The 27,523-nt window shown below is 39.1% G+C and overlaps 2 protein-coding genes across 7 annotated transcripts in view; one reads left to right on the forward strand and one right to left on the reverse strand.

The window, feature by feature from the left end:
* The window catches only part of CPEB1 (cytoplasmic polyadenylation element binding protein 1), a 108,909-nt gene that overhangs the window by 54,454 nt on the left and 26,932 nt on the right, over window positions 1-27,523 (reverse strand). The window lies entirely within an intron of this gene.
* LOC128588007 (non-histone chromosomal protein HMG-17-like) lies at window positions 21,880-22,254 on the forward strand. The gene has a single exon (XM_053594571.1). The coding sequence runs from the start codon at window positions 21,891-21,893 to the stop codon at window positions 22,158-22,160; it is 270 nt and encodes an 89-aa protein (XP_053450546.1). The 5' UTR covers window positions 21,880-21,890; the 3' UTR covers window positions 22,161-22,254.

The following is a 27,523-nucleotide window of genomic DNA, read 5'->3' on the forward strand; positions in this document are numbered from 1 at the left end:
TTCTTCCAAACTCGGTTTAATTTTAATATTTTGAACTCCTCCCACAAACTACAAACGTCCTTAATAGCAACTAGAATCTAGGTGAATCCTTTCCAGAAGGTTTTCAGTTTACTTTGTCCACATCCACCAGAGGAATCATTATCTAAGACAATTACATCTTTATGAAATGTAAAGATGTAAGTACAAATGTTAACAGTAAGACTTGAAATTACTCCTTGATCCATGGGCTACAGAATGGATGTCCTGCTAGCAAGCATGACAACATTAAACTCCTTGTAATACATCAGAGCTATTGAATGACCAACGTTCATTGTCAACAAGCAGTCATATTTTTGAAGGAATCTTTTCTGAGCAGCAGGGATCAATAGTAGGCTTAAAATCTTCATTAAAACATGCTGTAAAATCAGACTAGGCATGGCGGCTTATGCCTGTAATCCCAGCACTCTAGGAGGCCAAGATGGGCTGATGGCCTAAGCTCAGGAGTTTGGAGCCGGCCTGAGCAAGAGCAAGACCCTATCTTTAATAATAGTCAGGCATTGTAGCAGGCCCCTGTAGTCCCAGCTACTCAGGAGGCTGAGGCAAGAGAATTGCTTGAGCCCAAGAGTCTGAAGTTGCTGTGAGCTATGACGTCATGTCAAACTGAGACTTTGTGTCACTATATATGTATATATGTGTGTGTGTATGTATGTATGTATTATATACATGTGTATATATACACACATATATATATAACATGCTGTAAACAGATGTGCTGTCATCCTGGCTTTGCTGTTCTATTTACAGACAGAGTAGATTTAACAATTCTGAAGGGCCCTAGGAATTTCAAATAGTAAATGAGCACTGGCTTCAACTTAAAAGTCATCAGCTGAATTTGTCCCTAAAAGAAGAGAGTCAGCCTGCCCTGTGAAGTTTTAAAGCCAGTCACTGACTTATCTCCAGCTAGAAATGTCTTCTATGGCATGTTCTTCCAATAGAAAGTTGTTTCTCTGCTTGAAAAATCTAGTGTTTGGTGTAACCACCTTCAATTGCCTTAACTAGATTTTCTGGATAACTTGCTGCTTTAAGAGGGACTTTACCTAACAAATGCAATCAGTGTAACCTAGTTCTTTGTACCCTCAATGAATCCCCAGCAATAGAAAAATAAAAATAAAAAACTTGCTGCTTTACCTTCTACTTTGATGTTGTGGAGATGGCATCCTTCCTTAAACTTCTGCTAGCTTCCAACTTTCCTTCTGCAGCTTCCTGGCCTCTCAGCCTTCACAGAATTGAAAAGGGTTAGAGCCTTGCTGTGGTTCAGGCTTTGGCTTAAAGGAAGGGGGTGGCTGGTTGATCTTCTATCCAGACCACGCAAACTCTCTCCATATCAGCAATAAGGCTGTCTCACTTTCTTGTCACTTGTATTTTCACTGGAATAGCACTTTTTCCTTCAAGTACTTTGTATTCACAATTTGGCAATTGCTGTGCACAAGAAGCCTCCAAAAATCATTTGTAGCTATTGATTTAAACTGAAACATATATAACGCATCATTTCACCTGAATACTTGAGGGCCATTGTAGAGTTACTAATTGGCCTAAATTTAATAATATTAGTCTCAGGGAACAGGGAGGCCTGAGCAGGAATGTCTGGTAGGTGGAAGAAGTCAGTTCACACACATTTACCCATTAAGTTTACCATCTGATACAGGGGTGGTTTATGGTGCCCGAAAATTATTACAACAATAATAAAGTTCACTGACCGCAGAGCACCATAATAGACACAGTAATGAAAAAGTTTGAAACACTCAAGAATTACCAAAGCGTGGCACAGAGACACAAAGCAAACAACTGCTGTTAGGAAAATGTCACCAAGAGACCTGGCTTAGCTGCCACAAACCCTCAATCTTTACAACATGCAGTATCCACAAGGTGCAACGAAGTTGGGCTTAGCAATGTGAGGTGTGCCTGGACTATGTCCTTCCTGCACTATGTGTGGACAGACACTGGGGTTGTTTCCACATATGGGATGCTATGAATAATGCTATTATAAATGTCCATGTACAAGTTTTTGTGTGGACATATGATTTCATTTCTCTTAGTTCTATACCTACCTGTGCATTTGGTTCAGATGGTAATTGTTATTTAACCTTTTGACTAATTACTGAACTATTTTCCAAAACAGCTGTAACATTTCACATAACCAATGTATAAGAGTTCCAATTCTTCCACATTCTAAACTGTTACTGCTTTTTTAAAAATTATGGCCATCCTAGTGGGTGTAAAGAGGGTCAAACATTCAAAGATCAGACAATCTGAATAATAAAAAACTGCAATGTGAACAAAAAAGAATAGTAATATGGATAAAGACTTATCAAACACACGAAATCCATGGGTCCACAATGATATTAAAAAACAATTTACTGGCAAGCTTTGGAGAATGCTGGAGAATCAGCTCAATATTTTGGCAGAAAGAAAAATAGTCAAGTTATGGGGACAAGACATGATTGCAAGAGGGACTTTACCTAACAATTGCAATCAGTGTAACCTGGCTTATTGTACCCTCAATGAATCAACAATAAAAAAAAAAAAAAAAAAAAAGAAAAATAGTCAAGCATTTAATTGCCTTTCCTCAGTGTTCTATTCTTCAGGTTTGCCAAATAATTGATGAAAGTAAGCTTACTTTTATAAGAGCATATAAGAGAACATTAACTTATAAATGAGTTAGAGAATTAGAAAACTGTCATTTGGCAACCCATGGTACATATAAATCTAGGTAGTGACCAGCAACAGATGATGGTGTCACTGGCTAGAAGTGCCCATATCACCTACTGAGTGTTCCTGCTAAAAAGTCAAACCCAAGCCTGCTCAAGATAAATATACAATCAATCAACAGAAAATACAGAGGTCTGAGGGGCAGGTCAATTACTGCCATGGGGAAGCAATCAGAGAAATCTATACTGTATATTATTCTACAAAACACATCACTTGGTTTTCTTAACCAGTAAAAGTTTGAGGGGAGAAGGTGGAGAGAGAGGAAACTACTGTAGACTAAAAGCAACATGAATCATACCAAACAATCACAAGTGTATATTCACCTATCCCAAAAGAAACCAAAACACAAGAAGGCCAAATTTTCACTAAAGCTCACAAAAATTACACTACTTAATTCAAGCAAGTGTGCAGTGAAAAATAGACTCATTCCTTCTTTTTTTGAGACAGAGTCACAAAGCTGTCACCCTGGGTAGAGTGCTATGGCGTTACAGCTCACAGCAACCTCAAACTCTTGGGCTCAAGCGATTCTCTTGCCTCAGCATCCCAAGTAGCCGGGACTACAGGTGCCTGCCACAATGCCCAGCTATTTTTTTTGCTGTTATTGCAGTTGCTATTGTTTAGCTTGCTGGGGCAGGATTTGAACCCACCAGCCACGGTGTATGTGGCTGGTACCATACCACTGAGCTACAGGCACGGCCTTTTTTGTTTTTTCTTTTCCCCAGTCTCACACTGTTGCCCTGCCTAGAGTACAGTGGCGTCACAGCTCACAGCAACCTCAAACTCTTGGGTTCAAGCAATCCTCTTGCCTCAGCCTCCCAAACAGCTGGGACTACAGGTGTCCACCACAATGCTTGGCTGATTTTTCTGTATTTGTTAGATACGAGGTCTTACTCTTGCTTAGGCTGGTCCTGAACTCCTAAGCCCAAGGGATCCTTCCACCTCCCAGAGTGCTAGCATTACAGGTGTGAGCCACTGGGCTCAGCCTTATTCATACTCTTGATGGTAAATAACGCTTTTAATGAAAAATTTAATTTGCAAATAAACTTTTAATCTGAGAAAAAAAACAAAACATGAACATATGCACTAAAAGTATTCATTAAAATGTTCATTATAGGCCAGGCACAGTAGTTCACATCTGTAATCCTAGCACTTTGGGAGGCCGAAGTGGGAAAATCTCTTGAGGCCAGGAGTTTGAGACAGCCTGAGCAACATAGCAAGACCCCATCTCTAAAAAAAATTTACAAGTCAGCCAGGTGGTGAGCACCTATAGTCCCAGCTACTCAGGAGGCTGAGGCAGGACAATCACTTGTGTCCAGGAGTTTGAGTCTGCAGTGAGTTATGAACATGCCACTGCATCCTTAAAAAACAAACAAAACCCCCCAAAATGTTCATTATAGAATTCCTTATAGCAAGAAGATACCTAGAAGCAGACAAGAACAGGGTGAGAACTATTTAGTAGTTTTTGTATATCCTCCTTGATATATTTAAGTCATTAACTATCAAAGATTGTCTATCAACAAGCAAAAAAGCTCACGGCAGGCTTAAGATGTTGAACAAGCACATGCTAGTTTTTTCCTCCTCCTCCAATGCTAAAATGCCAATTTTTAAAGAATGCATGGACACATTAGCAATCAAAAAATATCTTTGGTGTGCTAGAATCATGAAGAATCATGAAAACAAGACATATGGATTCAAATTAGAAGGAGAAAATTTTGCCAGAGGATACTGTTACAGAAGGGAAGAGCTGTTCCATACAGTGCACAGCTAGAGGGTGTGACAGGAATAGGAGCCCCTATGGGACAAACGACAGTGGCTGATCTGGAGGAACCCAGCAGAAGTGAAGGGGCTGATGGCTACTTCACCTGAACCAGGAATCTGACAACACCCAGGTGGCATGGTAAGGCCAGGTATCCAGAAGCTTTGCTACTGTTAAATTTCCCCCCAACTTCCCATCCTGAGGGCAGCTAGAGTAAACTTATACAGCAATTGCACGAAGCAATCCCAAATAGCAAAGTCATTTTAAATGCAAATTACAATCAGTATAGACCAAACATTGTCAGAAAATCAACAGATTCGATATAGCAGCAATCTATACTTACATTGAGGAACGAAGGATAATAAGGCCAAGAAAAGAAGATTTTTAAATAAATAATAGTAATTCCCAGAAAGATACTAGAAGATCCACTGGAAACCTTGGAAGTTAAAATTTGATTACTTAAATAAAGCTGATCAACAGTCTGAATGGTAGAAAGATGGACACAGCTGAATAGTGAGGTGCAATGACAAATAGTTCTCTCAAAATATCAAGCAGGAGGACAATAAAAATGGTCTAAAATGAAAGAAAATTGCAAACGCTCATCATCACTCAATTGGACACTTCCTAAGCCCCGTACTCATACAGGGTATCACTAATCTTTAAATTAATCCTTCAGCACAGACACTAATACTAGAGAAGAATTGAAAAGAAAGTTAAAGTAGAATTTGAAATTATTCCTACTTTCATTTCCAGTGATGGCTGGCAAGGTTTCTCAGACTAATTTTCCTCCTAAAAAAATGCCGACTTAATAAAAAAAGAACAGTCACATTAAAAGCACCTAAGATCTTAAACAGCAGTTCTCAACCTGTGGGTCGTGACCCACAGGAACTACATTAAAGGGCCACGGCATTAGGAAGGTTGAGAACCACTGTCTTATTAGATAGAACTACTAGTTCAAATTCTTAGAAAGAAAAGAGAAAAAAACAGGAACCCAGAGGGAAAACCACAGTACCAGAACACCAAAGTCACTTTAACCCGTGAGGCTATCTGCCCCTCTCAGCAAAATTGAACAGTGGTTCTACAACTCCAAGAGGCAAGGGAAAAGAAGTCAAGATTCAAAACATGCTCAAGTAGAGACTCTAACAGGACACTATTCATATCACTAAGCTGCACACCAAGTGTACCTCAGTATAAAAATGAACCAGAATAAAACCAGGGCCCCCAAACCTCCTGCCCTGATATCTAAAATTAAAAACCTCAAAGAGTTTTAACAGTCAAATGAAGAACACAGGGGAAAAGCAGTGAGCAACAATATAGGATCAAAGCTTATCCATTACATAGGAGAGAGACACAAAAGTAGAAAATGCCAAAGAGACAAATAATAGAATGAGAAAGTAGAATAAGTGTTTTAAGGTTTTTTTTGTTTTTTTTGTTTTTTTTGAGACAGTGTCTTGAGTTTATCAGCCTGGGTAGTGTGCTGTGGCGTCATAGCTCACAGCAACCTCAAACTCTTGGGTTCAAGTGATCCTCTTGCCTCAGCCTCCTGAATAGCTGGGACTACAGTCATCTGCCACACAACACCTGGCTGTTTTTAGAGACGGGCGTCTCACTCTTGCTCAGGCTGGTCTCCAACTTCTGAGCTCAAGCAACCCACCCACCTTGGTCTCCCAGAGTGCTAGGATTACAGGTGTGAGCCACTGTGGCCAGCCTAAGAAATGTTTCATTAGGGTCCCAGAAAAAGAGAGAGAAACAAGGCAGAGGAAACAGATAAAGAGATAATGGTTGTAGCTTAGTACTGGAAAATACCAACCTGTATACAAGAAACCCCAGAACTTCTAAACAAGATACATTTAGACTAATAGTGAAACATCAGAAAACAGAGGTAACTAATAAAAACTCTCCTTTGTGATCCCAATGTTTTGGGAGGCTGAGGCAAGGGCATCACTTGAGGTCAAAAGCTTGACACTAGCCTGAGCAACATAGTAAGACTCCATTGATAAAAAAAAATTTTTAATTAGCTGGGCAGCCGGAGTGGTGGCTCACAACTATAATCCTAGCACTCTGGGAGGCTGAGGCAGGAGGATCACTTACGGCCTGGAGTTTGAGACCAGTCTGAGCAAGAGTAAGATCCCATCTCTACTAAAAGTAGGAAAAAACCATGTGTCATGGCAGGTGTCTATAATCCCAGCTACTCGAAAGGCTGAAGCAAGAGGACTGTCTGAGCCCAGGAGTTTGAAGCTACTGTGAGCTGTGATTGTGTCACTGCACTCCAGCTTAGATATCTGAGCAAAAGCCTATCTTAAATAAAAAAAAACCCAAAGACAAAAGAGAGATAGAGAAATAAGAATTCAAAAAAGAGTGACTAAAAACCATGGTTTCTTCAACAAAACCATGAAAGCCTGAGGATGTTCAATACAGAGAGAGTGGACTGATAAATACCAACCAAGAATTCTATAACCAGAAAATTTATCCTGAGAAATGTAAGTGAAAAAAGGACATTTTCAGGGAAAATAAAGATCACTTATTGCCAGCAGACCCACAATAAAGATACTACTCATCTTTATCATTAAATATATTTCTCAAGCAGAAGGGAAGTGAACCCACATGGAAGTACAGTAATTCACTTAAAATGAGGAATAAAAAGAAGATACATCTAAGTAAATAATGGTTATATAAAATAATTTTTTCTAGGGTTTAAAATACACCATATACAATTAAAATGCAAGGTAGCAATAGCACAAAAAAAAAAAAAATGGGAAGGGTAACTGGAATTCTGTAAGGTTCTTTCTTCATCTGCCAGGGAAGTGATGAGAGCACTTATTTGTTAGATGCTAATAATCCCTAGGGTAGCCACAAAAAGAGTAAGATAATGTTTAACCACCCATCAGAAAAGGGGTGTTCAAAAAAGAATACTTGATTAATCTAAAAGAAGGGCAGAGAAGAAAAAGAAACAGAATGTGAAGGATAAAGAGAAGACCCAGTAAAGATGGATTAAAATCCATTGGATTAAAAATCAAAATCCCAAGTATAAGACAGGGTTGTGTCTTAAAAATATAGGTCACTTACAGACTGAAAAGCATGAAAAAAGATAGTCTATTCAAACATCAAAGAAAGCAGGTATAATGGAACAAGTATCAAATAAAGCAAGCTTTAAAGCAAAAAACATGAGAGATAATGAAGGGCATGAGTTTCCAGAGATTGATCAAAAAATTCATAATTCTAGAACTTAACAACAACCTACAAAAACCTATAAAGCCAAAACAACAACACAAAAAGAAGACCACAACATAAGCTAGAAATTTTAACATATTTCTCTTGGTAACTGACAGGACAAAATAAGCAAATTCTCTTACTCCCCAAAAGAATACAGAAGAACTGAAATGTAAAATTAACAACTGTAACCTAACAACATGAACAGAGTAATATATCTAACAGCTGCATGATACACTTTCCTTACAAGTATTTATAGAATATTTAACAAAGTAGAGCATATGCTGGACCATAAGGCAGGTCTTAAACAATTTCATACTGAAATTATATGGAGGATGTTCTATGAGCATAACAACAAAAAGCCAACTTAAAAAAACACCAGAAAGTCCCAAATATTTTGAAGGTAAATCACACTTCTTCAGGGGTCACTAAGACATTCGATGGAAATTAGAAAATAATTCCAAGTGCATAATAATTAAAAAGACCTCATAACTCATAGAATGCACTTAAATCCATCCTCAGAGAGTAGTTTATAGCCTTTGCTAGATATATTAGAAAGTTAAAAAAAAATGAGGGCGGCGCCTATGGCTCAAAGGAGTAAGGCGCCAGCCCCATATGCCAGCGGAGGTGGTGGGTTCAAACCCAGCCCCAACCAGAAACTGCAAAAAAAAAAAAAAAAAAAAAAAGAATAGTCAAGGAGAGGGTGAGGAAAGGGATCAGTGATCAGGGTGGTACCAGTGAAACAGCAGAGAAAGAACTTCCAAAAATTCTTCCTATGTAAACTCAATGAGAATATTGGCACAAATTGTCAAAATCAAATTTTTTCAGAGCTCTGGAAAGTAAACAAAGGCTTACAGTAATCTAGAGAACATTAATTTTAAAAACAAAAATAAACTGAATCTAGGTAAGAACATCACACTTTGTGACCTTTTAACTTACACTATTCCAACGCCTCCCCCCCCCCATAACCCTTAAAACCAATAACCTACAATCACAGTGAAAATTAGCAGCCTAAAAGCCAAGAGAGTGACAACACAGTTGGAGTTGAAGCCCCAGCTCCCAGAATTGTCATCATCTGACTTTTCAGGTGGCTGCTGTAAGGCCTCACTCACAAGCCTGTCTTTATTTGACCTCCCTTAGAGTTCTCACCCAGTGTGAACAGCCATTCCTCAGGGGAAGTTTATTCTTCCCCTTTAAAATTTTTTAATCAGTTTTCTCAGGTTGAATCCAGGGGAGGTTTATTCAAAAACAATCACAGGCGATTATTAAACATCCTATGTGCCAGAGGCAGTAGATCATAGTTTAGGGAAGCAATAAGCAGACCAAAAATGTTTAAAGGCTGGGGAGGGCGATGCCTGTGGCTCAAAGAAGTAAGGCGCTGGCCCCATATACCAGAGGTGGCAGGTTCAAACCCAGCCCTGGCCAAAAAAAAAAAAAAGGCTGGGGAATGAGATAGCTCTAGAGAGCTTTAAAAGCTCAGTATATTCCTGGGAAAGCCACCTCTTGCTTAAAAAAAAAAAAAAAAAAAAAAAGACCTTACATAGCCCAAATCTCTCACTTCTTATTAACCTTGAGACTCTATAGAAACAGGGAATGAGACTCCTATGGAGCTGTGACTGCTTGGTGTGGTGTGAGAGGCACTCTGGGCTCCTTGGTAAAGACTAGAGGACTTCCTGGTTTTAGGTATGTAAGGCAATTTCTGTCCAATAATTAGCTAACCACTAAGATAACCAAGTAAAGACTTCAATAACCACATACGAGAAAAACTTCACAGAATTAGTTGAGAAAAGTCACCAAATGAACAAATAGCAGCAATTCATCCTTGGAGAAGATGTAATTTGATTTCCAGACTTGCCACATTAAAGCATCCAGTTTAACAAAAAATTTGCAAGACATGTTCAGAAAGAAATTATGACTCATCCAGAGACAGTGTCTTATCACCCAGAGTAGAATACAGTGGCATTATCACAAATCACCATAACCTCAAACTCCTGGGCTCAAGCAATCCAAGATCTTGTTTCAGCCGCCCAAGTAGCTGGAAATGCACTACCACGCCCAGCAATTTTTTTAATATTTTGTTGAGATCTTGCTATGTTGCTCAAGCTGGTCTTGAACTCCTGGCTTCAAGTGTAACTCCCACCTCAGCCTCCCAAATTAGCCACTGTGCTCAGCCCAACACTATGTTCCTGTTTGTCACCTGAGGCTAGAATGCAGTGGCATCATTACAGCTCATGTGATTCTTCTGACTCAACTGATTCTCAGGTTTCTGCCTCCAGAAGAACTGGGACTACCAGTGCATGTCACCAAGCCAGGCAAAATTTTCTATATTTTGTACAGACGTACTTGGACTCTTGCTCAACTGGTCTTGAACTCCTGGCCTCAAGCAATCCTCCTGCCTCCACCTCTCAAAACTGCTAAGATTACATATGTGCTTCACCAAGCCTGGCCCCTGACTCCAGTTATTTTAATTATGTTGGAAGAGCTAAAGAAAACCACAGCTAAGGAATGAAAGCAGAGTATGAGAAAAAGGTCTCACCAAATAAAGAGTATCAATAAAGAGACAGAAATTACAAAAGAACCAATTAGAAATTCTGCAGGTATAAAGTACAATAAGTGAAATGAAAAATTCACTATAGGGCTCAATAGCAGAACCAAACAGTGAAAGAAAATAATCAGTGAGCCTGAATACTGGGCCATTGATATCAAAAGAAAAAATGAAAATAAACAAGAGTTCAGAGATCTCCAGGAGACAGCACAGCCATCCACACACATACTAGAAGTTCCAGAGAAAAGGAAAGAAAAAGACAAAAAAATTGAATGGCAGAAATTTTTGAAAAACTTTAATATACACATGCAGAAAAATGAACTCCAAGTAGGATAAACCCTAAGATAGTACACCACATTATTACTGATACTCAGTAATACACATTACTACTGATACTCAGTAATACACATTACTGAGTATCAAAGACCAGAGACAGAGAATCTCCCACAACCAAGTACAGGAGAAAAGCAACCATCATGTCACAAGGGATTTTCAGTAAGATTAACAGCTGATTTTTTTAGCAGAAACAATGCAGCCAAAAGACCAGAAGCTGACTTATTAAAAGTGCTCAAAAAAAAACCCCACAAAAACCTCCAGAATTTTACATTAGCAAAACTATCCTTCAAACATGAAGGCAAGGTCAGGTGCAGTGGCTCACACCTGTAATTCCAGAGTTCTGGGAGGTTGAGGCCATGTACTTGAGACCAGCCTGCTCAATATACCAAGACCCATTATAAAAATGTTTTTATAAGTTAGATAGGCATGGTGATGCACAACTATTGTTCCAACTGCTCAAGAGGCTGAAGCAGAAGGATTGCTTGGGCCCAGGAGTTCAAGGCTGTAAGTGAGGTGTGATTGCACCTCTGTGCTCTACCTGTGCAACGGAGACCCTACCCCTACTTAAAAAAAAAAAAAGGTGGGGAGGGAGGCTGGGCACAGTGGCTCATGCCTGTAATCTTAGCACTCTGAGAGGCTGAGGTGGGTGGACTGCCTGAGCTCACAAGTTCAAGACCAGCCTGAGCAAGGGTGAGACCCATCTTTACTAAAAATAGAAAAACTAGCTGGGTGTGGTGGTAGGCACCTGTAGTCCCAGCTACGTGGGAGACTGAGGCAAGAGAATCGCTTGAGCCCAGGAATTTGAGGTTGCTGTGAGCTATGATGCCACAGTACTTTACCTAGGGCAATAGAGACTTCGTGTCAAAAAAAAAAAACAGAGAAACTGAAATGGAAGAAATTAAGACATTCCCAAATAAAAACTGATTTATCACTAGTGCACCTGCCCTATAAAAAATACTAAAGGGAGTTAGTTCTTCAAGCTGCCATGAAAGGATGAAAGGACACTAGACAGTACTTTAATCCATATGAAGTAACAAAGAACACCAGGTAAACTACATAGGTAAATATAAAAGAGTTTATTTCTGTCTAAAACTTTTTCTCCTGAATAAAAGATAAAACTGAATGGGGGGAATGGAGAGATGTTGGTCGAAAGATACAAAATTTCAGATAGGCTGAATAATTTCTGGAGATCTATTGTATAGAATCATGGTTATTACAGTTAATCACAACATATCGTATAGTTATAAATTGCTAAGAGATCTTAAATGTTCTCACCACAAAAACTAAAGGTGAGGTAACAGATACATTAGTTTGATTTCATCATTTCACAATATATACATATATCAAAACATCACAGTGTACACTGTAAACATACACAATTTTCATTTGCCAATTATACCTTACTAAATCTGGCAGAGAAGAAAGTTAAATCAATAGTTACACATCTGTGATGATGGGCATACAAGGCATAATTGTGTGACATTAAGAGAACAGAAAAAGGAGGGAAGGGAATACTGAAGAAAAGTTGTTATATATTATTAAAACTGAATTGATTATTAATCTGAACTAGATCATTATATATAGGCTTTTTTCTGTTTCTAATTCTTTCTTATAATCACAGTTGCACAATATGAGGCTGGTTAAATACAACTGGTTTTCAAAATCTCTGAATATTTTCTAGATTACTACATGCAAGTGAAAATATGTGGCATTTAAAAAATTTACACTTATGTAAAGCAAAACATTACTATTCTATTCATAGACATCCACACTTATTAAAAAAAAAAAAAAAAAAAGATGCCCCAAGCACATGATACATGGAATTTTTTGTCAGTGAAGAAGCTGGTTATTGTAGTTAAACAAGATTAAAGATCTATAATTTGCATTATTTCACTTATTCATAATGTACTATTAACTGACAAGACCTGGACTACAGTGTATTGCAAAACCCTGGAAAAAAATCAATAACCATGAATAATGCAGTTTCCATACAGCAGGCTTCATTTTGGGCCCTACGTTCTACACGTTTCATATCCCTGAGATCCAATTCTGTGCATATGAACAGATAAGTGCAATGTTTTTTTTTTTTTAGACACTTTAAACCAGGCGTCCTCAAACTTTTTAAACAGGGGGCCAATTCACCGTCCCTCAGACCGTTGGAGGGCCGGACTATAGTTAAAAAAAAAAAAACTATGAACAAATTCCTATGCATACTGCACATATCTTATTTTTAAGTAAAAAAACAAAACAGGAACAAATACAATCACACCGCCTCATGTGGCCCGTGGCCCGCAGTTTGAGGACCCCTGCTTTAAACAAATAATTGGAATTTAATATTAAAAAATTAAAAGACTGGGTGAAGTTTAAATGTGAACTTGAACTAGCCGAAGTTCCAGTTCAATTATGAAATTGTCCAGATCTATGTAACTACACCCTTCACAAGTCCTCTTGACTCCATCCCAAAATTTTCCCGGAAAAGTAAAGAGAACAAATCTGTGAAGAAAATATTGGTGTTCCCATGGCAAAAAGATACTTGAAATTTAAACATATGTTTCAAAGTATCTGTGGAAAAATTAAGTAGTTTTAACAAAGTCTGAAATGCCAATGTAAGTCAACTCCACACTGCAGAAAGGCAGAAAAAAAAGATGGCCACAATGATATGCCACATAATCCTTTGGGGAAAAATTTTAATATTCGTCTCACAGAAGCCTTCAAAGAGAGTAAAATTCAGGAAGCTATACAATGGTACTCAGAAGTACAGTGAAGGGATCTAGGCGGAGCAAGACGGTGGACGAGTAACAGCTTCCTTGCATCTGAGCACCTTGAGTCTGGGGAGATAGGACTCTAGGCATCTCTGGCTGGTGGGATCTAACTATCATCACCCCTGTGAGGATACAGGGAGTCAGCGAGAGACTTCTGGACACCAAGAGGAGGACTAAAACAGTGCAAAAACGGCACATGGTCGCGAGTGTTCAATCTGACTAACCCCCCCACCCCCCGCAACTGTAAGTTCAGTAGCAGCGAGACTGCAAACCAGAAAGGCCTTACTTGTGAACTGTTTTGGTGTCTTTGGACTTGGCACTCAGTTGAACTGCCTTGGGGAGAGCCTGAGCGGGAGTGCGGAGATCTTTGGCCATTGTCTAGGGCCCCAGTCTGAGCTGCTGAGCCAGACGGAGCTAATACTGTTTGGCTGTGGGTCACAGGGAGCCATTGTGAGCCATCTGCCCCGGCAAGCTCCGCCCTCAGGGTCGCAGAGCTAGAATCGGGTGGGAGCTGGTAACCCAGCGACCCAGTAGCCTAAGGGTGGGGTCTAAGCCGCCTTGCAGCCCTAACCCTCAGGGGCAGAGTGAGACCGGTTTTGGCACACTGAGTAAGTGGATAGCAACTTCAGCAGTGATTCCAGTGACAAGTACTTTCCTGGGAAAGCTTCTGCTCAGCAAGTTTACAAGTTCAAAGTGGCTTTTAAGTGGGCTGAACAGAGATTTAGGGTGTCTACCTGCTGGGGTTTGAGAAACCAGCAGCCTCCAGTCGTATCAGAACTGTGATTAACATCTCATACCCCAGAAGACCATGTGTTGCCCAGACAATATTCAATAACATATACATACTGCTTGGTTTTTGGTTGTGTTTTATTTATTTTTTCTTTTTGGTTTCATTGTTTTTTTTTTTATTTTGATGTTGTTGACATTCTTTTGTTTTTAATTTCAATCTTTTCCATACAGATCCTTTTTCCTTCTCACTTTTTCTAGTTTAATTATAATTTCCCATTGCTGCCTTTTTCACTAACTAGAACTTCATTTTTGCTAGTGTTTCTACCGCTATTATTTGGTTTTTCACCCAATTGTATCCCGTACAGTTTTCTATTTGCTTGTTTTGGTTTGATTTATAGCATTTTTGTCTTTCCTCTCTACTTGGTGGAGGTGGGGTACTGTGTCTGATCAGGTTAGCAAAGAGCTGCTGACCTCAAGGGAACCACCCAACTGGGCACCCCCAGAAGGTGGGGTTTTTTTAAGGTTGTGTCAAAGTACCCTACTGTACACCTATATTGCTCTGACTCCCTCTTTCTGTGCCTCTCTTCTATTTGTCAATATTCCTTTTACCCACCCCCTTCTCCTTTCTCTATTTTTCTTTCTTTTTCTTATCACTTGGTCCTCCTTTCTTTCATCCCTTTTTTGCTCTTCAACCTTCTCACCCTTCTGGTCCTGTAACCCTTAGTCCACAGGCACAAGAACTTAAAGAGCAAGAGGAAGTGAAAGGAAAATTACGGCAAGGAAACATATAAAAGAAATCACTCATGAGAAAGAATCAGCAGAAAACTCCAGGCAACATGAAGAACCAGTCCAGAACAACCCCGCCAAGGGACCATGAGGTAGCTACTGCACAGGATTCTACCTACAAAGAAATGTTAGGAATGACAGAAAGGGAATTTAGAATACACATGTTGAAAACAATGAAAGAAATGATGGAAACAATGAAGGAAATTGCTAAAAAAGTGGAAAATAACCAAAAGGAAATCCAAAAACAGAATCAAATAAGAGATGAACGATATGAAGAATATAAAAAGGATATAGCAGAGTTGAAGGAACTGAAACAGTCAATTAGGGAACTTAAAGATGCAATGGAAAGTATCAGCAACAGGTTAGAACATGCAGAAGAAAGAATTTCAGAGGTAGAAGACAAAGTTCTTGAGATAACTCAGATAGTAAAAGAGGCAGAAAAGAAGAGAGAGAAAGCAGAACGTTCACTGTCAGAATTATGGGACTTTATGAAGCGTTCCAACATACGAGTTATAGGAATCCCAGAAGGGGAAGAAGAGTGCCCCAGAGGAATGGAAGCCATACTAGAGAATATTATAAAAGAAAATTTCCCAAATATCACCAAAGACTATGACACACTGCTTTCAGAGGGATATCGGACCCCAGGTCGCCTCAACTCTAACAGAGCTTCTCCAAGACACATTGTGATGAACATGTCCAAAGTCAAGACAAAAGAAAAGATTCTGCAAGCTGCCAGGAGTAAGCGCCAGTTGACCTACAGGGGAAAATCCATCAGAGTGACTGCAGACTTCTCTAATGAAACTTTCCAAGCAAGAAGACAATGGTCATCTACCTTTAATCTACCTAAACACAACAATTCCCAGCCCAGGATTCTGTACCCTGCTAAGCTAAGCTTCAAAATTGACGGAGAAATCAAATCATTTACAGATATACAAACATTAAGCAAATTTGCCACAACAAGACCAGCTCTACAGGAAATACGTCAACCTGTTCTGCACACTGACCACCACAATGGATCAGCAGCAAAGTAAGCACTGAGAAATCAAAGGACAGAACCTAACCTCCACACTGATGCAAAAGATAAAACTAAGCAATGGACTCTCACAAAGTAAGATGAATAGAATACTACCACACTTATCAATTATCTCAATAAATGTTAATGGCTTGAATTCCCCACTGAAGAGACATAGATTGGCTGACTGGATTAAAAAACACAAGCCATCCATTTGCTGTCTGCAAGAAACACACCTGGCTTCAAAACACAAATTAAAGCTCTGAGTCAAGGGTTGGAAGACAATTTCTCAGGCAAATGGAATTCAGAAGAAAAGAGGAGTTGCAATCTTATTTTCAGATACTTGTGGATTTAAAGCAACTAAAGTCAAAAAAGACAAAGATGGTCACTTTATATTGGTCAAGGGAAAAATACAACAAGAAGACGTTTCAATTCTAAATATTTATGCACCCAATTTAAATGCTCCCAGATTCTTGACACAGACCTTACTCAGTCTGAGCAATATGATATCTGATAATACCATCATAACAGGGGACTTTAACACTCCTCTTACAGAGCTGGACAGATCCTCTAAACAGAAATTAAACAAAGATATAAGAGATTTAAATGAGACCCTAGAACAACTGTGCTTGATAGACACATATAGAACACTCCCCGCAAAGATAAAGAATATACATTCTTCTCATCACCCCATGGAACATTCTCCAAAATTGATCATATCCTGGGACACAAAACAAATATCAACAGAATCAAAAGAATTGAAATTTTACCTTGTATCTTCTCAGACCATAAGGCACTAAAGGTGGAACTCAACTCTAACAAAAATGCTCGACCCCACCCAAAGGCATGGAAATTAAACAATCTTCTGTTGAATAACAGATGGGTGCAGGAAGAAATAAAACAGGAAATCATTAACTTCCTTGAGCATAACAACAATGAAGACACAAGCTACCAAAACCTGTGGGATACTGCAAAAGCAGTTTTGAGAGGAAAATTCATCGCTTTAGATGCCTACATTCGAAAAACAGAAAGAGAGCACATCAACAATCTCACAAGCCATCTTATGGAATTGGAAAAAGAAGAACAATCTAAGCCTAAACTCAGTAGAAGAAAAGAAATATCCAAAATCAAATCAGACATCGATGAAATTGAAAACAAAAGAATCATTCAGAAAATTAATGAAACAAGGACTTGGTTTTTTGAAAAAATAAATAAAATAGATAAACCATTGGCCAGACTAACGAGGAACAGAAAAGTAAAATCTCTAGTAACCTCAATCAGAAATAATAAAGGGGAAATAACAACTGATCCCACAGAGATACAAGAGATCATCTCTGAATACTACCAGAAACTCTATGCCCAGAAATTTGACAATGTGAAGGACATGGATAAATATCTGGAATCACACCTTCTCCCTAGACTCAGCCAGGAAGAAATAGAGCTCCTGAACAGACCAATTTCAAGCACTGAGATCAAAGAAACAATAAAAAATCTTCCAACCAAACAATGCCCTGGTACAGAGGGCTTCACACCAGAATTCTATCAAACCTTCAAGGAAGAGCTTATTCCTGTACTGCAGAAATCATTCCAAAACATTGAGGAAGAAGGAATCTTCCCCAACACATTCTATGAAGCAAACATCACCCTGATACCAAAACCAGGAAAAGACCCAAACAAAAAGGAGAATTTCAGACCAATCTCACTCATGAATATAGATGCAAAAATTCTCAACAAAATCCTAGCCAATAGATTACAGCTTATCATCAAAAAAGTCATTCATCATGATCAAGTAGGCTTCATCCCAGGGATGCAAGGCTGGTTTAACATACGCAAGTCCATAAACGTTATCTACCATATTAACAGAGGCAAAAATAAAGATCTCAGGATCCTCTCAATAGATGCAGAAAAAGCATTTGATAAAATCCAGCATCCTTTTCTAATTAGAACACTGAAGAGTATAGGCATAGGTGGCACATTTCTAAAACTGATTGAAGCTATCTATGACAAACCCACAGCCAATATTTTACTGAATGGAGTAAAACTGAAAGCTTTTCCTCTTAGAACTGGAACCAGACAAGGTTGTCCTCTGTCACCTTTACTATTCAACGTAGTGCTGGAAGTTCTAGCCAACACAATTAGGCAAGACAAGGAAATAAAGGGAATCCAAATGGGAGCAGAGGAGGTCAAACTCTCCCCTCTTTCCTGACGACATGACCTTATACTTAGAGAACCCCAAAGACTCAGCCACAAGACTCCTAGAGTTCTTCAAAAAATACAGTAGTGTTTCAGGATATAAAATCAATGTCCACAAGTCAGTAGCCTTTGTATACACCAATAACAGTCAAGATGAGAAGCTAATTAAGGAAACAACTCCCTTCACCATAGTTTCAAAGAAAATGAAATACCTAGGAATATACCTAACGAAGGAGGTGAAGGAACTCTATAAAGAAAACTATGAAATCCTCAGAAAGGAAATAGCAGAGGATATTAACAAATGGAAGAACATACCATGCTCATGGATGGGAAGAATCAACATTGTTAAAATGCCTATACTTCCCAAAGCAATCTACCTATTCAATGCCATTCCTATCAAAATACCAACATCGTACTTTCAAGATTTGGAGAAAATGATTCTGCGTTTTGTATGTAACCGGAAAAAACACCGTATAGCTAAGGCAGTTCTTAGTAATAAAAATAAAGCTGGGGGTATCAGCATACCAGATTTTAGTCTGTACTACAAAGCCGTAGTGCTCAAGACAGCATGGTACTGGCACAAAACAGAGACCTAGACACTTGGAATCGAATTGAAAACCAAGAAATGAAACTAACATCTTAAAACCACCTAATCTTCGATAAACCAAACAAGAACGTACCTTGGGGGAAAGACTCCCTATTCAATAAATGGTGTTGGGAGAACTGGATGTCTACATGTAAAAGACTGAAACTGCACCCACACCTTTCCCCACTCACAAAAATTGATTCAAGATGGATAAAGGACTTAAATTTAAGGCATGAAACAATAAAAATCCTCCAAGAAAGCATAGGAAAAACACTGGAAGATATTGGCCTGGGGAAAGACTTCATGAAGAAGACTGCCATGGCAATTGCAACAACAACAAAAATAAACAAATGGGACTTCATTAAACTGAAAAGCTTCTGTACAGCTAAGGAGACAACAACCAAAGCAAAGAGACAACCTACACAATGGGAAAGGATATTTGCATATATTGAATCAGACAAAAGCTTGATTACTAGGATCTATAGAGAACTCAAATTAATCCACATGAAAAAAGCCAACAATCCCATATATCAATGGGCAAGACACATGAATAGAACTTTCTCTAAAGATGACAGACGAATGGCTAACAAACACATGAAAAAATGTTCATCATCTCTATATATTAGAGAAATGCAAATCAAAACAACCCTGAGATACCATCTAACCCCAGTGAGAATGGCCCACATCACAAAATCTCAAAACTGCAGATGCTGGCATGGATGTGGAGAGAAGGGAACACTTTGACACTGCTGGTGGGACTGCAAACTAGTACAACCTTTCTGGAAGGAACTATGGAGAAACCTCAAAGCACTCAAGCTAGACCTCCCATTTGATCCTGCAATCCCATTACTGGGCATCTACCCAGAAGGAAAAAAATCCTTTTATCATAAGGACAGTTGTACTAGACTCTTTATTGCAGCTCAATTTACAATCGCCAAAATGTGGAAACAGCCTAAATGCCCACCAACCCAGGAATGGATTAACAAGCTGTGGTATATGTACACCATGGAATATTATTCAGCCATTAAAAAAAATGGCGACTTCACATCCTTCGTATTAACCTGGATGGAAGTGGAAGACATTATTCTTAGTAAAGCATCACAAGAATGGAGAAGCATGAATCCTATGTACTCAATTTTGATATGAGGACAATTAATGACAATTAAGGTTATGGGGGGGGAGCAAAAAGAGGGATGGAGGGAGGGGGGTGGGGCCTTGGTGTGTGTCACACTTTATGGGGGCAAGACATGATTGCAAGAGGGACTTTACCTAACAAATGCAATCAGTGTAACCTGGCTTATTGTACCCTCAATGAATCCCCAACAATAAAAAAAAAAAAAAAAAAAAGTAGTACAGTGAAGGGCGGCACCTGTGGCTCAAGGGCAGCGCTGGTCCCATATGCCGGAGGTGGTGGGTTCAAACCCAGCCCCGGCCAAAAACCACCAAAAAAAAAAAAAAAGAAGTACAGTGAAGATACTCCATATGCACTTCCCAAATACATTTAAAAACAGACATACAAGGTCAGAAGTTCACAAGCTCATCCCAGAAAAAGTGCTACACACCTCACTGCTGAATATGACTACTGTCAACTTCAAAGTCCTCCCCTTGGGAAGCTACACACTGACACTAGCCCCTATTCCAACCTTCAAAGCAATTTTGGAATTCTTTTTCTGAAATGGCCATTAGAGCTGTTGTTGTATTAGGTCTGCTAAGTTTCCAAACCCTTTCTAGAAAAAGCACTACATACTCATTGCTGAGTATCACTAACAGGCACCAGATGGCAACAGGAGTACTTGAAAGGTGACTGTAGTGATATTCGGCAATGAGGTATGTAGTACTTTTTCTAGGACAAGTCCACGAACTTAATTGTCCAACGTCATAGGTCTCAAAACTATTGAGATACCATGTTTTAAATCTTTGCAGGATGTCAAGAGCCATTCACGTTTTCCAACTTTATTTGAACATAAAATATTTAATTTTTTTCACGTAGAAAATAAGAGGTAATCATTATCATGAAAAAGGGATTTTTAATTAACATTTTACAGAAAGAAAGCAAAACCACAAATACCAACCTACTGACATGAAAATCTTCTAACATTTATGATGATGCTTACCTGAGTACTTATGCAGTTAAGGTGTACATTAAGAAAAAGGCAGCATAAAGAAGTTCCATGTTTCACAGAAAGAACATTTAGTTATGCCATAAAATAAACACAGCACTGTAATATAAAGGAAGACTAATACAGACAGGGTTTTGGTACTCCCCCACCCCACATGCTGCAATAATCCTACTGAATTTAAGGAGAGGGGCAGAAATGGACCCCAATGCAGAGGTTTTCTGCACATCTGGTTAAGCTGACAACTGTTGGTGGAATCAGTCCCTGAACCCCCACCCCCATTGGCATGCAACTATTAATATGACCTACAAATTAACTTCTAATTCCTTGGTGCTTTAGACTCTTTCCAGGCTGCTTAAAGCCTGGGTTGACTTTCCCTGAGACAAAGTGTCTATCACAGAAGGGAGAAATGTTTTTCTACTTTGCTGTCTTTGTTTTCATTTCTGCCATTTTTCTGGTTTCTTAATATCAATGACACTAAACCAAAGAAGCTTCCAAAAAAAAAAAAAAATTGTCAATGCTGCTGCCCACCTCCCACCACCCAATTCACTCCTCTTCCCTCAGGAGAACCCCCAGTACATAAAAGATGCCAGTTATAATCCCCAGGGCAGCCACTAAGAAAATAACTCCAAAATACCTGCATATAGTAAAGGAAATTACAAAGAAATTAAAATATCACTAGATCTTGCTCTAGAAAACAACCAACACACACACACACAAAAGCAACAGTGGCAGAACAGAGAAAGAAAGAAGAGATAAAACATATAGAAAACAACAAAATGGCAGTAGGCTTCATTTCATAAACGGATTAAACTTTCAAATATCAGAGACTGTCAGAATGCATTTTTTTTAAAGCATGATCCAAATACATATATGCTATACACAAGAGACACATTTTAGATCAAAGACACAAAAAAGGCTGGGTGTAGCGGCTTGTGCCTATAATCCTGGCACTTTGGGAGGCTGAGGCAGGAAGACTGTTTGATCTCAAGAGTTCAAAGTGAAGAGCAGTGTGAAGAGGAGGCGGCGAGAACGACCCCCGGACCTACCAAAGCTCGCGCATCGCTGCATCCCTGTATACAGCGCCTACGTCCCGCCACCGTTGCCACCATGCCCAAGAGAAAGGCTGAAGGGGATGCTAAAGGAGATAAAGCCAAGGCAAAGGACGAACCACAGAGAAGATCTGCAAGGTTGTCTGCTAAACCTGCTCCTCCAAAGCCAGAGCCCAAGCCTAAAAAGGCCCCTGCAAAGGGAGACAAGGTACCCAAAGGGAAAAAGGGAAAAGCTGATGCTGGCAAGGAGGGGAATAACCCTGCAGAAAACGGAGATGCCAAAACAGACCAGGCCCAGAAAGCTGCAGGGGCTGGAGACGCCAAGTGAAGTGTGTGCATTTATGATAACTGTGTACTTCTGGTGAGTGTACAGTTTGAAATACTATTTTTTATCAAGTTTTATAAAAATGCAGAATTTTGTTTTACTTTTTTTTTTAAGCTATATTGTTAGCACACAGAACACTTCATTGTTTTTTGAGGAAGGGGCATATGTCACTAATAGAATGTCTCCAAAGCTAGATTGATATGAGGGAAAATGTTTTTTTCACTCTAGTTTTGAGAGATTTCCTCTTGGCTCCCAAGAGGAGGCATTCCATGATGTTGACACACAGCTACCTTGGCACAAATGCCTTGTGGTATGGAAAAACTAATTTGTTTTTATGTCCTATTCTCCCTCAGTCTTCAGCACAGTCTTAACTCCCCTTAAGCCCAGTCACCATTTGGGACCTGACCCCCAATAATTGGTTACCAGTATTATCAAGGAATCTGGACTTTTTCAATAATACCACTGAGATGGCATCCCTCAAAAGAGCAGCGGTTCCATTTGTAGATTGTTGAATCTTCAGATAAATTCTGCCATTTTCATTTCATTTCCTGAAAGTCAGGGTCGGCTTGTGAAAAGTTGTTAAACAACATGCTAAATGTCAACCCTCACTCTAAACTTCCCTGTTCAGAGCATCAAATGAAGACTTCATTGGGTTTTATAGTGGCTTTCTGATTTTTGGTAGAACATTGAAGAAGGGAGTTTGAAAGTTGTTGTATACGGTTAACGATCGTCTGCCCATGTCCTGCCTGAAATACCATGATTGTTTATGAAAAGTATCTTTAGGCGGCGCCTGTGGCTCAGTTTGTAAGGCGCCAGCCCCATATACCGAGGGTGGCGGGTTCAAACCCGGCCCCGACTGAACTGCAACCAAAAAATAGCTGGGCATTGTGGCGGGCGCCTGTAGTCCCAGCTACTCGGGAGGCTGAGGCAAGAGAATCGCTTAAGCCCAGGAGCTGGAGGTTGCTGTGAGCTGTGTGATGCCAAGGCACTCTACCACGGGCCATAAAGTGAGACTCTGTCTCTACAAAAAAAAAAAAAAAAGAAAAGAAAAGTATCTTTAATAAAGTATCTTTGTTAATTTAATAAAAAAAATTTTTAATGAAAAAGGTATCTTTAATAAAGTATCTTTATTAATTTAATAAAATTAAATATCCTTTAATAAAGGATACAGTTTGGCTTGGAAAAAAAAAAAAAAAAGAGTTCAAAGTGACAGTAAAGATACAATTGCACCAATGCACTCCAATCCAAGCAACAGATCAAGCTCCTGTCTCTAAATAAAAACAGAACAAGACAAATAGTTGAAAGTACCAATAAAAGGTATACCCTATAAACTATAACCAAACGATAGAGACTGTATTAATATCAGACAAAATACTTTCAGACAAAAATTTTTATTAGAGACATGAGGACAGTTTACATTAAAAGGGGCATTTTATATGAAAAAGATATACCAATTATTAATATTAATGACTGTAACAGACAACCAAATCATACGTAATAAAAAAACAAAGTGATAGGAGAAATAATCAATTCAACACTCATAGTTGGAAACACCAGCAAGTGCACCATCGATAATACCATGAACAAGACCAAGAGCGAGCAGGAAGGAGACAGAACATCTGAACATGAAGAGACCAACCAACCCAACGGTTGCTTCATTCAGCAATAGCAGAATGCTGTTTATATGGAACAGTCTCCAGGACAGACCATATGTTCACCTATAAAACAAGTCTCATATTTAAAAAGGCCGAAATCACACTAACACAATTCTTTAACTACAAAGGAACAGAAAATTTTCTGTGTCTGGCCAGAAAATACCTTATGATAAGGAAATACAACATACCAATTTGACATGCATCAAAGACAGTACTTGGAAAGTTGTAAATGCCTACATTAAAAAATGATTTTAAATTGATAACCTAATATTATACCTTCAGTTAGAAAAGTAAAATAAGGCTTGGCGCTTATAGCTCAAACAGCTAAGGCGCCAGCCACATACACCAGAGCTGGCAGGTTCAAATCCAGCCCAGGCCTGCTAAACAATGACGACAGCTACAACCAAAAAACGGCCAGGCATTGTGGCAGGCACCTGTAGTCCCAGCTACTTGGGAGGCTGAGGCAAGAGAATCGCTTGAGCCCAAGAGTTTGAGGTTGCTGTGAGCTGTGATGCCACGACACTGTAGGGCGACAGCTTGAGGCTCTGTCTCAAAAAAAAAAAAAAAGAAAAGTAAAATAAATTCAAAGCACGAAGGAAGTAATGAAGATTAAAATAAATAAAATAACTAGAAAAATTATAAAGAAAAATCAACAAAACCGAAAGTTTATTTGAACATTTGCAAAACTGACAAACTTTGAGCAAGATTAGATGTACCAAGAAAAAAAGATTGAAGATTCAAATTATTAAAATTAGAAATGAGGGCTGGGAATGGTGGCTCACATCCGTAATCCTAACATTCTGGGAGGCCAAGGTGGGTGGATCACTTGAGTTCAGGAGTTCAAGACCAGCCTGAGCAAAAGTGAGACCCCATCTCTACTAAAAACAGAAAAAACTGCCAGGCAATGTGGTGGCAAGCAGGCACCTGTAGTCCCAGCTAGTTGGGAGGCTGAGGCAGGAGGTTAAGCCCAGGAGTTTGAGATCACTGTGAGCTATGATTGCCACTGCACTCTATTCAAGGCAACAGAGTGAGACTCTCTCAAAATAAATAAATAATAAAATCAGAAATGAGGTCAACCATTCAACATGGAGTTGGAGGTCAATAAGCTGGAACTGATGTTCCAGAAAGCTGACTCTGATTTGGATTACATTCTGTTCAGGCTGGAATACGAAATCAAAACTAATCATCCTGATTCAGCAGGTAAAAAAAAGCCAGTTACACTCTTAAAGGAAATATCAGCAATAAAGTCTCAATACCAAACTTTGTACACAGGCTTTTGTGCTACTATGAGTAAGACGACTATAAACAGAACATAATACAAAACTACAAAACCAAACAGAGTTTGGAGCTGTCACCACTGACTGAAGAATAATTAAAATCTCACACTCCAGATTTAGGAAGAAGTGGACTTCCAAAAGGGAACTCTAACAAAGAAGAGATCATTTCCAGAAAAATTTAGGAAATGTCTTTTAACAGTTGGTAGCTAGAGGTGGGGTGACTAGCTACTAGTGAAAGTGGAGCAGCTTTGGCTCAAATGACTGGATAATGATGCCACATGAGAGAAAAATGTAAGAACTAGGGCAGATACACAAGTTCAGCCAAAAGGATAAAACCAGAATAAAGCAATTTAAGTACATGCAGAATCTTGTAATTGTAGGCAAGGAAGTCCCTTACTGATATTTTGCCACAGCTGTTCTCCTTTTGTGTAGCTGGAATAACACAGACATCCACACCTATCATAAGAGACTTTCAGTCATTCAATATGTAAATGAGCATGTTTTGGAAATTAAAGAAAAGGCAAATTTTTAGAAATCAAAATGAAAATGAAAACATTACCACCAACCTCATAGAAAAAGAATATAAGGAATTATTTGACTGCAAATTATAAAACTTACATGAAATGAACAAATACCTAAAAAATACAAACTACCAAAACTGACTCAAGAAGAAAGAAACAATCTAGATAGATCTTTAATGAGCAAAGAGCCTGAATTAGTCATCAAAAAACTAGCACAGTGTGGTAGCTCAAACCTGTAACCTCAGCCCTCTGGAAAGGCAGAAAGATCACTTGAGGCCAGCAGTTCAACATCAAATTGGGCAACACAGTAAGACCCTGTTTCTACAAAAAATAAAAAATTAGGTGTGATGTGAGCATTAAGTTCTAAGCTATTCTGGAGGATGAGGCAGCAGGATCACTTGAGCCCAAGAGTTAAGCCTGCAACAAGGTATAATGGTACCACTGCACTCCAGCCTCAGCAACACAAAACAGAACAAAAACTCACAAAACAAAACCAAAAAACTACCCACAAAGAGAAACCAAGACAAAATGACATCATTGTTCAATTCTATGTCGCCCTGGGTAGAGTGCTGAGGCGTCACAGCTCACAGGAACCTCAAACTCTTGGGCTTAAGCGATTCTCTTCCCTCAACCTCCCAAGTAGCTAGGACTACAGGTGCCTGCCACAACACCCGGCTATTTTTGTTGTTGTTGCAGTGGTCATTGTTGTTTAGCAGGCCCAGGCTGGATTCAAACCCGCCAGCTGTGGTGTATGTGGCTGCCGCCATAGGTGCTGAGCTATAGGCCCAAGTCAGATTTAAAGAATTTAATACCAATTGTTCATAAACTCTCCCCAAAACAGAAGAGGAGGGAACACTTTCCAATTCAGCTATGAAGCAAGTATTTCCCTGATTTCAAAACCAGATAAAGAGATCACGTGAAAGGAAAATCAAAGACCTATGTGCTTATGAATACAGATGTAAAACTGAACAAAATATTAGCAAACCAAATGCAGTAGCATATAAAATGGATTATACACCATGAATAAGTGAGATTTATCCAAATAATGCAAAGTTTATCATATGAAAATCAGTAAAATTATATTAATGAAAGACAAAAAACAATCATTTCAATACACACAAAAAGTATCTGACAAAAATCCAATACCCTTTCATGACATAAAAGCATTCAATAAGCTAGGAATAGAAGGAAACATCATCAAAACCCAACAAAGGGCATCTACAAAAGACCTGCATTAACATCACACCTAATCGTGAAAGATTCCTAAAAGCTTTCAGGATCAAGACTCTGTCCACTCTTCACCTATACTCAAAAAAACTGTCCAGCCAGAGCAATTAGGAAAATGAAATGAAAGGTAGTTAGATAGGGAAAAAAATGAGTAAAACTATCTTCATAAAAAATCCTAAGGAATATACACACACACACAGAAAATTAGAGGTAAAAAATGAGTTCAGCAAGTGGCAGGGTACAAAAATCAATGTACTGGCTTGGTGCCCATGCTCAATGGTTAGGGTGCCAGCTACGTACACTGAGGCAGGCAGGTTCGAACCCAGCTGGGGACTGCTACACTACAATGACAACTGCAACAACAACAACAACAAAAAAGTAGCCAGGCGTTGCGGTGGGCACCTGTAGTCCCAGCTACTTGGGAGGCTGAGCAAGAAAATCACTTAAGCCCAAGAGGTAAAGGTTGCTGTAAGCTGTGACACCAAAACACTCTACCGAGGGTAATATAGTGAGACTGTCTCTCAAAAAAAAAAAAAAAATTTTTATGTACTAAAACCAATTACATTTCTCTAAATAATCTAAAGATAAAATTAAAAGAATTTCATTTATGGGCGGCGCCTGTGGCTCAGTGAGTAGGGTGCCGGCCCCATATGCAGAGGGTGGCGGGTTCAAACCCAGCCCCGACC

Source organism: Nycticebus coucang, chromosome 6 (assembly GCF_027406575.1).
Source record: "Nycticebus coucang isolate mNycCou1 chromosome 6, mNycCou1.pri, whole genome shotgun sequence".
Classification (NCBI taxonomy): domain Eukaryota; kingdom Metazoa; phylum Chordata; class Mammalia; order Primates; family Lorisidae; genus Nycticebus; species Nycticebus coucang.

Bases quoted from the DNA above. Each gene is read 5' to 3' on its own strand.
- LOC128588007 (XM_053594571.1), top strand. From the start codon at position 21,891: ATGCCCAAGAGAAAGGCTGAAGGGGATGCTAAAGGAGATAAAGCCAAG.